Source organism: Gossypium raimondii, chromosome 2 (genome assembly GCF_025698545.1).
Source record: "Gossypium raimondii isolate GPD5lz chromosome 2, ASM2569854v1, whole genome shotgun sequence".
NCBI lineage: Eukaryota > Viridiplantae > Streptophyta > Magnoliopsida > Malvales > Malvaceae > Gossypium > Gossypium raimondii.
The window spans coordinates 42,961,681-42,974,325 of record NC_068566.1 but is presented as its reverse complement, the minus strand read 5'-3'; the positions used below and the strand labels follow the sequence as shown (position 1 = coordinate 42,974,325).

The window sequence follows — 12,645 nt, the reverse complement described above, 5'->3', positions numbered from 1 at the left end:
ATATTTATATTTTTCAATATTATTAAACATACATATTTAATTATTTATATTTAGTCATATAATAAATTATTAATATAATAAAATAATTTATTATTTTAATAAATTATTTAACATTTCAATTTTATTTTAAAAAATAATTTTAAATAATATCATTCACATATTATTAAAAATATTCAATATTAATATTTTAATAATAAATATTTATTACAATTATAAATATATTAATAATAAATGTTTTGTAGTATAAAGGTTAAAATATGTCATAAGTCTATGTACTAGAGGTGCTCATGGGCCGGGCGGCCCGGCCCGGCCCGACGGCCCGCCCAAAATATGGGAGGGTTTGGGTAAAAATATAGGCCCGAAATATGGGCTTGGGCAAAAAAAGAGGCCCGTTTAGAAAACGGGCCGGGCCTCGGGCACCACTTTTTTGGCCCGGGCCCGGCCCGGCCCGATATAATAAATATATTTATTTTTTTAATTTTAAAATATTTTTTACATACTTTTTAAATTTTTTTAATTTTAAAATATTTTTAAAATACTTTTTTTTTTAATTTTTTTAATTTTAAAATATTTTTAAAATACTTTTTTTAATTTTTTTAAAATTTTTAAAATAAAAATAGGCCGGGCCCGAGCTTATATTTTTTTCCCGGGCCGGGCCTGGGCAAAATCTTAGGCCCATATAATGGGCCGGGCCGGGCCTAGGACCCGGGCCGAATTTTTTTTATGGGTCTGGCCCGAACCCGGCCCATTAGCACATCTACTATGTACACTTCATATGTTTGCAATTTACTCTTTGTACTTTTATTTTCAAGAATTTAGTCCCTTTACTTTTCAAATTTAAAAATCAAGTCCAATTGTTGACATCGTTAAATTTTTTGTCAATTTTGTTGATGTCACATTTTTAAATAAAAAATACTCACTTAGTAGTTATGTAATTAAAAAATGACATTGTAATGAACCTAAATTTAACATAATATTTTAATATATGCAAAAACAATGTAAAATATAAAATTATAGATAAAAATAAATTTAATTAAACAATGACTGACTTATTTGAAAGAATTGCTCACCTCCATAAACAGTCTTAAGTGAAGGTGAGGATCTTTGGTAGACATTTCACTGAATTGACCCACTGTTTGAAGCATCTGGAACATGACTGGCTTCAACTCGAACTGTTGTGCCTCGATTTTGGGTCTCATAGTATCTAGATTAAAATAATGAAATATTGGCACGTCATACAGCCTTAGAGCTCTATTCCTATCATCAGGAATGATGATAGGATTTTGAGCAAGGTTTGCTCCGTTTCCTTGATTCAGATTTTCAAAGTTCATCTCTTCGGTCCTTCTTTGAGCTATTTGTCTTCTTCTTTGTCGAAAATTTCTTTCACTTTCATGATCTATGAGAAGTAAATCGATAATTCGATCAATACTCATAAACACTTGAAACAAACACAGAAAAATTGACTAAGTTAAAATTGAACAGAAAAATAAACCAAAATGCAAAATTAACAATTTCACAAATAATGACTTTTAAAAATAGTCCCCGACAACAGCGCCAAAAACTTGAAACGATGAAAATATGTAAAGTGTACACAATTGTAACAAGTAATAAAGTGACAAGTAAATGTCGAGTTATCGTACCCACAGAGACTGTTAAAGAAAAATTAATTATAAAATGAAATTCAAACACTTTGGTGATTAAAAATATTTTGATTTTGAGAAAGTGATTAAAAACTGAAATTTACCTAAGTAATAAAATAAAAATAAAAATTTCAATGCACAATTTCAGAAGATGATTTTAATCAAGATGACATAATCGTGTTAAATTAATTACATTTCTTAACTTAATATTACTAAAACAATGTTCATGTTGTTACGAATAAATTCACGGCAACTTGATAACTTGTTAACTATAGCACATACAGACTTACTAAATTAATTAATCTCTTGAACATATAACTATGTCAATTCAAACAATTAATCAATTTAAATAAGCAAGTAAAAGATTAAGTGTGTAATAGCCCAATTTTCAGTGGTGTCGGAAACAGTGGTTCGAGACCACCAAATCTGACGAGTAAGTTCATAAATTTTATTTATTTAATATTTATGAGTCAAATAGAGTTTTAAAAAGATTTTTGAATTGGTAATTTATGTTTTTATAATGATTTATTAGGTTCGAGTGGTAAAAACTTAGGTCAAGTGGTTTTAGAAAATGAGATATCGAGATCTCATTTTTATAATCAAAGCCATAAATATTTTTATAAATATTTACAGAGTGTTATTAAGATAGTATTAAATTTTCATTAAAAAATTTTAACATTTCGACAGTTAATTAATTAAAAAGGACTAATTTGAAAAAAATGCAAAATTCACTAATTATAATAAAGTGACTAAGGGTGGGTTTGGATGGGCAATTGGGTGCGGTGCGGTGCGTTTAACTTACTTTTTGTCTCACGCTGCAGTATCGCTACAGTATCTAATCTCACCGCCACCGCTGTTTTTACACTAACCGCAGGTAAACACACCGCCCATCCAAACTCACCCTAAATGGTTTGATTAATAAATAAGAAGGGACTTAAGTGATAAATATGCCTAAATTAATGGATGAGGTGGCATATGAATAAAATAATAATAAAATAAAAAGAAATAATGGTAAAATTATAATTATATTGAAATTAAATAAGACAAATTGAAATTTAAAAGCATTCTAGGCTCCAAATTTCAGTTTTTAAATAGACAAGGGAGAGAGCTCAAGCTGGTTTTTAATATTTTTGCCTCAATTGAGTTCAATTCTTACTCGTTTCTTGAAATTTTTATGTTTTTGAGATTGTTACAATTAGGTCCAATTAACCTTTACCTTAGTTTTTGATTTATTTGAAAATTTTAGAAGTTTCCATTGATGATTTTATATGATTTTAGTTATTTAATGATGAATTTGAGATGTCGATGAGTAATTTAAAGTATTTTGTTAAAGAATTTTGATGAAATTGTGATTTAGGGACTAAATTGAAAAGATACAAAATTCATGGAAAAATTCTAAATTTTATGGAATTCATGGGTTTCTATCTTTATATATGAAAATTGCTAGGCTTGGAATGAAGATTAAATTTCATGACTTTCATTTTCTGAGCTTAAGGACGAAATCAGGATTAATTAAAAGTATAGGTGAAAAATGATAATTTTTCCTAAGATGTGAATTGGATTGAATTGAGTATTAATTGTATTAAATTGATGTTAAATTCATTCTTATAGATCTGGATAGACCAAATACGGAGTTAGATCGAGGAAAAGAAAAAGTGTCGGATTAGTAGATTTTGCATACACGAACATTGTCGAGGTAAGTTCGTGTAACTAAATTGTATATTTATATTTTTGAATTGAATGTTGTGTATGTGAATTAAATTGTGTAATTGACATGTATGAAAATTGAACACACATCCAAATATATCCGACACATGTTAAGTCCCATTTGAAAATGAAATTTGATGGACACAGGGTTTTCGGTTGGTTGTGGTCTTGCATGTGTTGCGGACACACTACAGCTCGAAAGAGCGTCCCGTTATTAGCTCTCATGAGCTTCCCGATAAATGGTTCTTGCGAGATTCCTGTTAATAGCTCTTCGGAGTATCCCAATTTGGTTTTGATCCTACATGTGTTGTGGACACATCGCAGCTTTTATGAGCGTCCCGATATATGGCTCTTCGTAAGCTTCCCGATTAAAGGCTCTTTGTAAGCTTCTCGTTAATGGCTCTCCGGAGCTTCCCATTACATGGCTCACATGAGCTTCCCGTTTATGTGCTCATATAAGCATTCCCATATATGAATTGACGGATCTCAGATTTGTACACTTCCTGTGTACTTCCCGGGTATCCATCGATATTTTATATGATTCAAAGGGCAAAATCTTGATATGAGAAAATATATGAATTCAAAATGAAACATTATCTGTATATACACGAAATACATGGAAATTTGATGTTGATGAGCTCATATATAACTCTTGATATTCATGTGAAATAAATGACTAACATGTTTGATGAAGTTATGTGTTTAAGCTATTAGCCAACTTACTTGGATGCATTTTGTATGTTTATTTTAATGAAAATAAATGGTAAGTTAATTTTTTGTTATACGAACTTACTAAGCAATAAATGCTTACTCTGTTTTATTTCCTTTGTTTTATAAAACTCGGAGGCTCGTAAAGGTTGGAAGCTGGTTGGAGCTACATCACACTATCCCTCGGACTCTTCGGTATATATAGTAAACTAATTTTGGTTATAATGGCATGTATAGGCTAAATATGACCAATAATGGCAATGTAAATGTTTGGTTGTAATTAGCTATTGGAATGGCTTGTGAATGACATATTTTGATGTATTTATATATGGTCTTAATGTGTTTGATGAGTCTTTGAATTGATTAAATGAGGGAGATTATATAAGCTCATAATTAATTTAGTTGAGTTAGTATAATTGGTAAGATATGCATGTATGTGAATTGGGTTTATTAGGGAAAATTGAATACTTAGACATATGGGATATATTATAACATGTACTAGACTTGGTTTTAGCTTGATTTGAATGATTGGTATTACCTTGTGAATGTGTTAAAATGTTGATGTAGGTGGAAGATAATTTGACTGAGAAAAGTGGCCTATTTTTGTCCACATGGGCAGAGACACGGGGGTGTGTCTCAGCCGTGTGTGACACACAGCCTAGCACATGGGCGTGTGTCCCCTGCATCTAGGAAAAATTTTGGTATTTTGCACAAACAAAAATCTCTGAGTATTCGGTTTAATCCCAACTTGTTTCCAATGCATATTTTGGGGCTCGAGGACTCATGTAAGGGACAAAATGATTGAACATGATTGATTTCTGATATGGATGTTAAATGATATAAAATAACTATATTTGATTTGTAACTCTAGTAATGCTCCGTAACACTGTTCCGGCGACGGATATGAGTTAGGGGTGTTACAAAGTGTGGTAACAATATATTCTTACATTGAAACAATTTAATCACAATAATCTTACAAGTTATGCAAGGCTGATGTACCGTTAATACTGTCGCTAATTTAACCCTTAGCTACCTTAGAATATTAAACATGCACTGATTAAGTATTGTGTCAATTAATTACAATTTCAACACGTTTAATATTTAATTCATTAGTTACCTTACAATTATAATGCAAGTATAACATAATCATGATTTTACTTAATCAAACAATTTACCAAGACCTATAACAACACAACATGATTTTAATAAATTAAGTAGACTTTATGCAATCAATCTAACACGAATTAAATTTAAGCCATGTTAATTAAATTTAGAATAGCAACGTAACAAATATTCAAAGACATGTTCATAACAACAACAATAAAAGTTAAAGGATAGGAAACTAGAATCAAATCCAGTGTTTCTCTGAAGCTTGACTAGTTTGTTCTGCTCCTCATTCTCCGCTCGTTCTTGTTGAATCGAGGCTTCTATAAACACTAGAATGCTGCTACCCTAGGTGGATGAAGGGCTCTTTTCCAAAAAGGAAATCGACAAGGGAAATGGAAGGGAAAAATGGAAAATGAATGAGAGAGAAGCAAGTGAAAGAGAAAGAGATGTGTGAGATGAGAGGTGAGTTAAGTGAATAGGTGAAAGGGGTATTTATAGGTGGGATTAGCTACTAAAAATAGCAGAAAACCAGTAGCCATATACCCCACTTAGCCGACGACAAATGTGGCAAGTTTGAATGTTTCAAACTTGCTAAATTTAGCTAGGGCCAAATCTATAAAAGCTTGATAAGTGGAGGGATTTGAATGCAATTTCAAGGAAACTTCAAAGGCTGATTTGCAAGTCAAATAATCAACTAATTTGAGTTGATTGCGTCAGCATGTTGGGCAGTCCATTTGCTCGGTTAGATTAGTCTTTCGGTTTAGCACAATTAGGCCTCATTTCATAATTTAATTATTAATAATACTTATTTAACTCAAAATAAATTGGATTAAAATTAAAATTAATTATATTATATATTAATATTCATCATTTGGACCGTCTTAGGTTGGAAAATTTATTCGTCTCGATGCTTCAAAAATCGCTTCCCGATTTTGTGCTTCTAGTAGTGTCTGTCGAGCCAATTTTCACCATTTGTGCAAATCTGTCGAAAATAAATCAAAATTTATGAAAATAAAATTAATTAAAATTAAATATGTTAATAATTTAAGTAAAATTTAATTATTTTATAATTATATTATATTTTTCGATAAGAATGACACCGAAACTGCATGAATTTAAGTTTAAAAGGGCATTAAAAAATTTATATATTTTTGTGTTTCGAGAGGCATCAGCTTATGGTGGAGTGGCAACAATGGCTTGTGAAAACTTTTTAATTACCTTTTTCCATATTTGTAAAAGAAAAAAATAAAAAAAAGAAGGAAACATTTTAGTGGGATAAAAGGATTTTACCAGAGATGAAGTGGTTAAGGATGAAAGACGAGAGACTTTCTATTTTCTTCTTCTGAATCATCGTGGGGAGGTTGGGAAGGGAAGAGTCTGGAAACATGACTGAGGTAGGAGATGAAAGGGACGAAGGCAAATGGAAAAGGAAATATTGGTTACCAAGGGACCTTAACTAGTGTTGTTTTTTTTTAATTGGTTGAAGTGTCGGTGGCTTCTAGAGCTGTTTTCCGTTTTGTTGCCGGTCTGAAGGTATGTATTTAGGCCCAATTTGATAGACATGTTGTAATTGGGTTTTATTTTGTTTTGTAATCTTTAAAAAAATTATTTTAACATAATATATATTAAAAATATGTTTTCATCGCCTTATCTTAACATTTTCATATCCTCATTTTCTAAAACTAATCGTACCCGTTTAATAGGGATAGGCAAAAATGCTATATTTAAAATTTATGTTTCTAGAGGAGGCGAAAGGAATAGGTTGATTTGGCCGGGTGAACCAAGTGGAAAATTTTCTGTTAAAGAGGGTTATCATTGTTTAAGGGAAGATAATGATAATAGGGGTTTCGGGAATGCTTCTTCAAGATGGGTTGATAGAAAGTTATGAGTCTTTCGGCTCCAAACAGATCAGTGTTTTCCTTTGGAAAGCTTGTAAAAATATTTGGCTACTATGGAAAACTTATGGAAGAAGAAACTAAATGTTTTTCCTCTTTTTAGGATTTGTAGTGAAGAAATTGAGGTTGTGGAACATACGTTTCTGTTGTGTGAATGGACTGAACAAGTCTAGTTTGGGGTTGTCCCTAACTGGAGAATTAATAGTAAAGGTGTTACCTCTTTTGATTGTAGGGTTCTGATAAAGAAGATCTAGAGATGGGAAAAGCTTTAAGCCGGGGTGATGAAGAAGGTTAATTGTGATGGGGCCCGGGACTCAATGAAGGGGCTGGAATTGGGGTGGTTGTTAGGGATGATCAAGTAAAGGTTGTTGCTGGGTATGATGGTTTTAGGGAAGTTGATTCTCCAATTAAGGATGAAGCTATTGCAGTGGTGGAAGGCCTAAAAGTTGCAGAAATTTTGTAAGAATGGTTTTCAATCATGTGTTATTGAAATTGACTCAGAAATTTTGTAAGAAGTTGTTACAGGTAGGGGGAAGTTGATAATTGGAGAGTGTCTCCCTATGTAAAGGAGTAAGCATTTTCAGAAAATTATTTTTAATTTGGTGAGAAGTGAAGCTAAGAGAGTAGTGGACTAGGTTGCAAGACAATCTAAAAAGAAGATGTTGCTTGGTGACCGGGTTAATTCCCATCCATCCATCCATTATTTGTTTTTCATGTCTATTTTATTTTATAATTTATATTTAAATTTATAATTATTTTTCTCAATAATATTATTTTTAAATATAATGTATTTCATTATTGTATCCATAATAAATTTGAAATATTTTTGCTTCAAAATTGAATGTAAAGAAAATAATTTACGAGCATTGACTTTCTCCTAGTAACCTAGTTATTCTCAAACTTATATATGTTGGTCTATCCGCCTAGTTAATGTCTAATTTATTGATTATTATTATCTGTTTTTTGTGGTGGCTCGGATGTTGCTTTCACTCGTTTAAATTCCTCATACTTTTCTCACCTTAAGTAGCTTCAATCTTGTAATTATTGTTTCATAATTTCAAATAAAAATGTCTAGCACAAAAAAGAATTGGCCAAAACTTCCATTGGGGATCAGGCTTCTCATTGCTGCTCATTCTATGTCTGTGGATGCTTTTAGCCGCAACGATGGCAGCGCAGTAAATCGACGTCTCATGAATCTTTTCGACCCTAAAGCCTCTCCATCAAGAAAACCTGATAATGGCGTAGTGTCTTCTGACATCGTGGTTGACACCACCCGCAAACTTTGGTTCCGCCTATACAGCAACACTACCACCGCTGGCAAAATGTTCGTTCCCATTGTAGTCTACTTCCATGGTGGAGGCTTTGCGTATATGGCGGCCAATTCAATGAGCTACGATGACTTATGCAAGCGACTTGCGCGTGAAATTCCTGCTGTAGTTGTTTCCGTCAACTACCGTCTGTCGCCTGAGCACCGATATCCGTCACAGTACGAAGATGGTTTTGACGTTTTAAAGTTCATTGATAACCCTGATTTTGAAGGCTTTTCTGCTTTCGGTAATACCGATACCAGTAGCAGTAAGGCTTTTTTTATTGCCGGAGACAGTGCAGGTGGCAACCTGGCGCATCATGTGGCCCTCAAGGCTTGCCAGCATCAATTTTCCCGATTGAAGCTTCGTGGAGTTATAGCGTTACAACCTTTTTTTGGTGGAGAGGAAAGAACAGAGTCGGAACTCAAACTTGCTGGGGCTCCGTTAATCTCTGTGAAGCGCACTGATTGGATGTGGAAGGCTTTCTTGCCACACGGCTACAATCGGGATCATCAGGTTGTTAATGTATTTGGCCCAAATTCTGTTGATATCTCAGATTTACCATTTCCACCAACCCTTGTTTTTATAGGTGGTTTTGATCCTCTACAAGATTGGCAGAGAAAATATGTGGAGGGATTGAATAAATCTGGAAAACATGTTTACAAGATTGAGTACCCGAATGCGATTCATGGCTTTTATGCGTTCCCCCAGCTGCCTGACACTTCCTTGCTAATGGCCGAGATCAAGAACTTCGTGCTGAAGCAATTGGATCAATAGCTCCTCTTTTTTTGTCCTGATAGCCATCGCAAAATCTATGTATGCTGTACTTGCACTGCTTCATAAATGTCTCCTCACATAGGGTAAGACTATAAAAGCAAAATAATTCTCAAGTTTGTATTTGCATTTCTTGTCCTTGTATTAACACAACATTTCAGACATATACTATTAAAGGAAAACCAATTTGGCTCCGGACTGAAGGAAAACACATTATAAAAGAGTATAGATTATAAAATGTTAAAGTGAATAGGAGGTCCCTATATTATAGGGATTAGATCAAATTAGTCCCTATACTATTAAAAATAATCAAATAAGTCTAAATTGTAACTCAGTTAACATTTACATAACCATAAAAACTTTAAACATATTAATTATGTTAAACAATAAAAATAATTTTCAAACGTAAAACGTTAACTCTATTCCAATTTGACTTTATTCGATTCTTTTTCGGTAAATATTTGCTTTTATGGAGTTAAAAGCTATTTTTAGGCTAAAATTCAATTTAATATTGATTTTAAAGTGTATGGATCATTTTAATTTCTATTTACTTTGAATTAAAAAAGCTAAAATATGCCATAAGTTACTGTAATCTTCATAAATTTAGAATTTAGTTTTGTACTTTTATTTTTAAGAATTTAGTCTCCTTACTTTTTAGACTTCAAAATTTAGGTCCAATTGTTAGTGTGACATTTTGGAATAAAAAAATATTCATTTGGTAGTCATGTAACTAAAAAATGATATTGTAACCACTTGAATCTAATAGAATAATTTTAATAGTGTTAATAGTTACACTTGAATTATAAAATCTGAAAAGTAGGAGGCTAAATTTTAAATTTACAAATAATACAAAAATTAGGCATATTTTAACAAAAAAAATTGTCAAAGAATATTACTTTCACTCATGTTATTTTTAATGTAATTTTATTATGTAATATGAAATTAAATTAAATTAAATTAAATATATTAATCATGATAAGTCACATGTCATATTTCAAGATTTAATATGATTAATTATGTGTTATATGTCATATTTCAAGATTTAATATGATTACTTATGTGTTATATTCATGTTTTGATTAATATCCAATCTGGTATATGGATAAATCTCAAAATAGATTTTATCACTAAAAGAAAATTTATCTTAGTTTTTATTGATTTTCATCTCTTTTAGTTATTTATTAATTCAACTTAAAATAGATGGAAAAAGTATTTTTTGTTAATTTTGTTGATGTGGTATCCACGTGTATGCCACATCATAAATTAATTAATTTTTAAAATATTTTTTTAATTTTTTTAAATTTAAAAAATTAATTAATTGGTAATGTAAACATCCACGTGCCAATCCACATTTATGCCACATCAGCAAAGTTAACATATTTTCCATCCATTTTGAGGTGATTTGACAAACAGTGCAAGTTCAAGAACTAAAAGAGACGAAAAAATAAATAAAGGCTAAAATGAAATTTTTTTGTAAAACTAGAGGGCCAAATTAGTCATTATACCTTTCCAATATTCTACAATTATATTGGATTCTAACTAAATTTAAACAAGAGCGAAGTTTTTTCAATGTCATATTTTTATTCATGAAACCCAAAATGAAATATTATAAAAAAAAATGAATCATTTGAATGGGTTGAGCTTGAGGACAAGCTTAGAATTTTTGAAATCGAACATTAACTTGATTCATTAACACCTATTTAACATCTCACCATCATATAATTCATAAATTTAATCATTGATGAATAATATCTCAATGTGGTACCAAATCTTTTGTTATTTATTAATTATACTAATGATGTTCCGTATATCGATAAGGTCGAGATTTTGGGGTTTTAATGGTTTAGGTTTAAGCACATTATATATAAATGTTATGCATGTATTCTATTTTGAATTGAGTGACCGAATCTTTATTTAAATAAATATACGTGGTAAAATAAAATAAAAGTAAAATCCATATAGAACTACACTTCTTTTATTTTATTTTAGAATAAGGTTTTTTAAACCTTATTAAACTCCATCTATTTGATATTGATTAGAATAAGATGTTTCAATCTTACTACACTCCTATTAGAATATGGTTTTACAAGCCTATAAATAGACATAGTCTACTCATATTGTAATCAATTCGAATTCGACATAGTGAATTTTCTTCTCCTCTGCCCGTGGTTTTTTTCTCGAAAGGGTTTCCACGTAAAAATTTTGTATGTTCTTTATTTTTATTTCTTTTCTTTTTTCTCTCTTTTCTTTGAGATATATTGTCATTACCGACATTCTATTTTTACAAATTGGTATCCGAGCTTCCAGGTTGTTCATCTCAATCACGGTAATGGCGTCTTTGAAGTATGAAATTCCGCTATTGGATCGCAACATCAGATTCGCGTTGTGGCAGATAAAGATGCAGGCAGTTCTTGCACAGATGGACTTAGAGGAAGCCTTGCTAGGGATAGATAAGATGCCTTCGACATTGACAGAGGAAGAGAAGAAGCGCAATGATCGAAAGGCGTTAACACAGTTACATCTGCATTTGTTTAACGAAATTTTATTGGATGTGATGAAGGAGAAAACCGCCGCTGGATTATGGAAGAGGCTAGAACAAATATGTATGTGTAACACCCCTTACCCGTATTCGACGCTGGAATAGGGTACGAGGCATTACTGAAACATACACTTGTAAACATATTAAATCGAGTAATAAAATTTCATTAATTATTAAAAACTTTCAAATTATTAACATGCTTTTATAGTTCTTCACAATATAAATAATGCAACATTTCCTACCAACACAATCGAGATTCCGATAATCATTTCAATACATCTAATAATTGTCATATTACCAATAATAATTCAATTACAATAATAAATCACATATCTATATAATATTCATTACCAAATAGCATTCTCTCCAATTAAAATTATACAAAATATAGTTCATACGAACTTACGGGCTAAATTGTAGAAATACCAAAATTTAGTGACATTTTGGTAATTTTCTATTTTCTCAATTTCCACCCAATCTTGATCTAAATTAATATTTCATTCAATTTACTAATTTAAATGATAAAATAATTCATGAACAATTTGGTCACTTTGACATTTTTACAAATTTACCCTTAAAGTTTCACATTTGTTCAATTTAGTCCTTGAGCCCAAATCATGCAAATTAACCATTTGAAATGCAAATCCATGCTAACATAATATTCATACATTTATTTTTCCTCCTCCTCCTCTCCATTCCACATCCTTAATTTACTTAACATGCTATAAATAACATTATCTATAATTTCACTATTTTCTTGTAAATTTATTCAAAGCTGTCCATTTGAGTCATAGTCACTAAATCATTTATATCTTGAGCTACAGAAATCCAAATTAAGATCCGTTAATTTTCCCTGAAACTAGACTCACATATCTTCTTGCCATAGAACTTTCATAATTTTTGGTTTAGCGAATAAATACAGTTTATTCTTTAAAGTCATCCCTGTTCTGCTGTCTGACAGTTCCGAC

At 31.2% G+C, this 12,645-nt stretch overlaps 1 protein-coding gene across 2 annotated transcripts; it reads left to right on the top strand.

The window, feature by feature from the left end:
- Positions 1-6,332: 6,332 nt before the first annotated feature.
- LOC105788928 (probable carboxylesterase 18) lies at positions 6,333-9,332 on the top strand. Of its 2 annotated transcripts, none has more exons than XM_012616017.2 (2): positions 6,333-6,695; positions 8,133-9,332. In XM_012616017.2, the coding sequence occupies exon 2, from the start codon at positions 8,194-8,196 to the stop codon at positions 9,139-9,141; it is 948 nt and encodes a 315-aa protein (XP_012471471.2). In that variant the 5' UTR covers positions 6,333-6,695; positions 8,133-8,193; the 3' UTR covers positions 9,142-9,332. The 2 variants fall into 2 exon arrangements, with proteins under 2 accessions (XP_012471471.2, XP_052483520.1); XM_052627560.1 differs by having other exon boundaries at positions 7,290-9,332.
- The last annotated feature ends 3,313 nt before the right edge of the window (positions 9,333-12,645 follow it).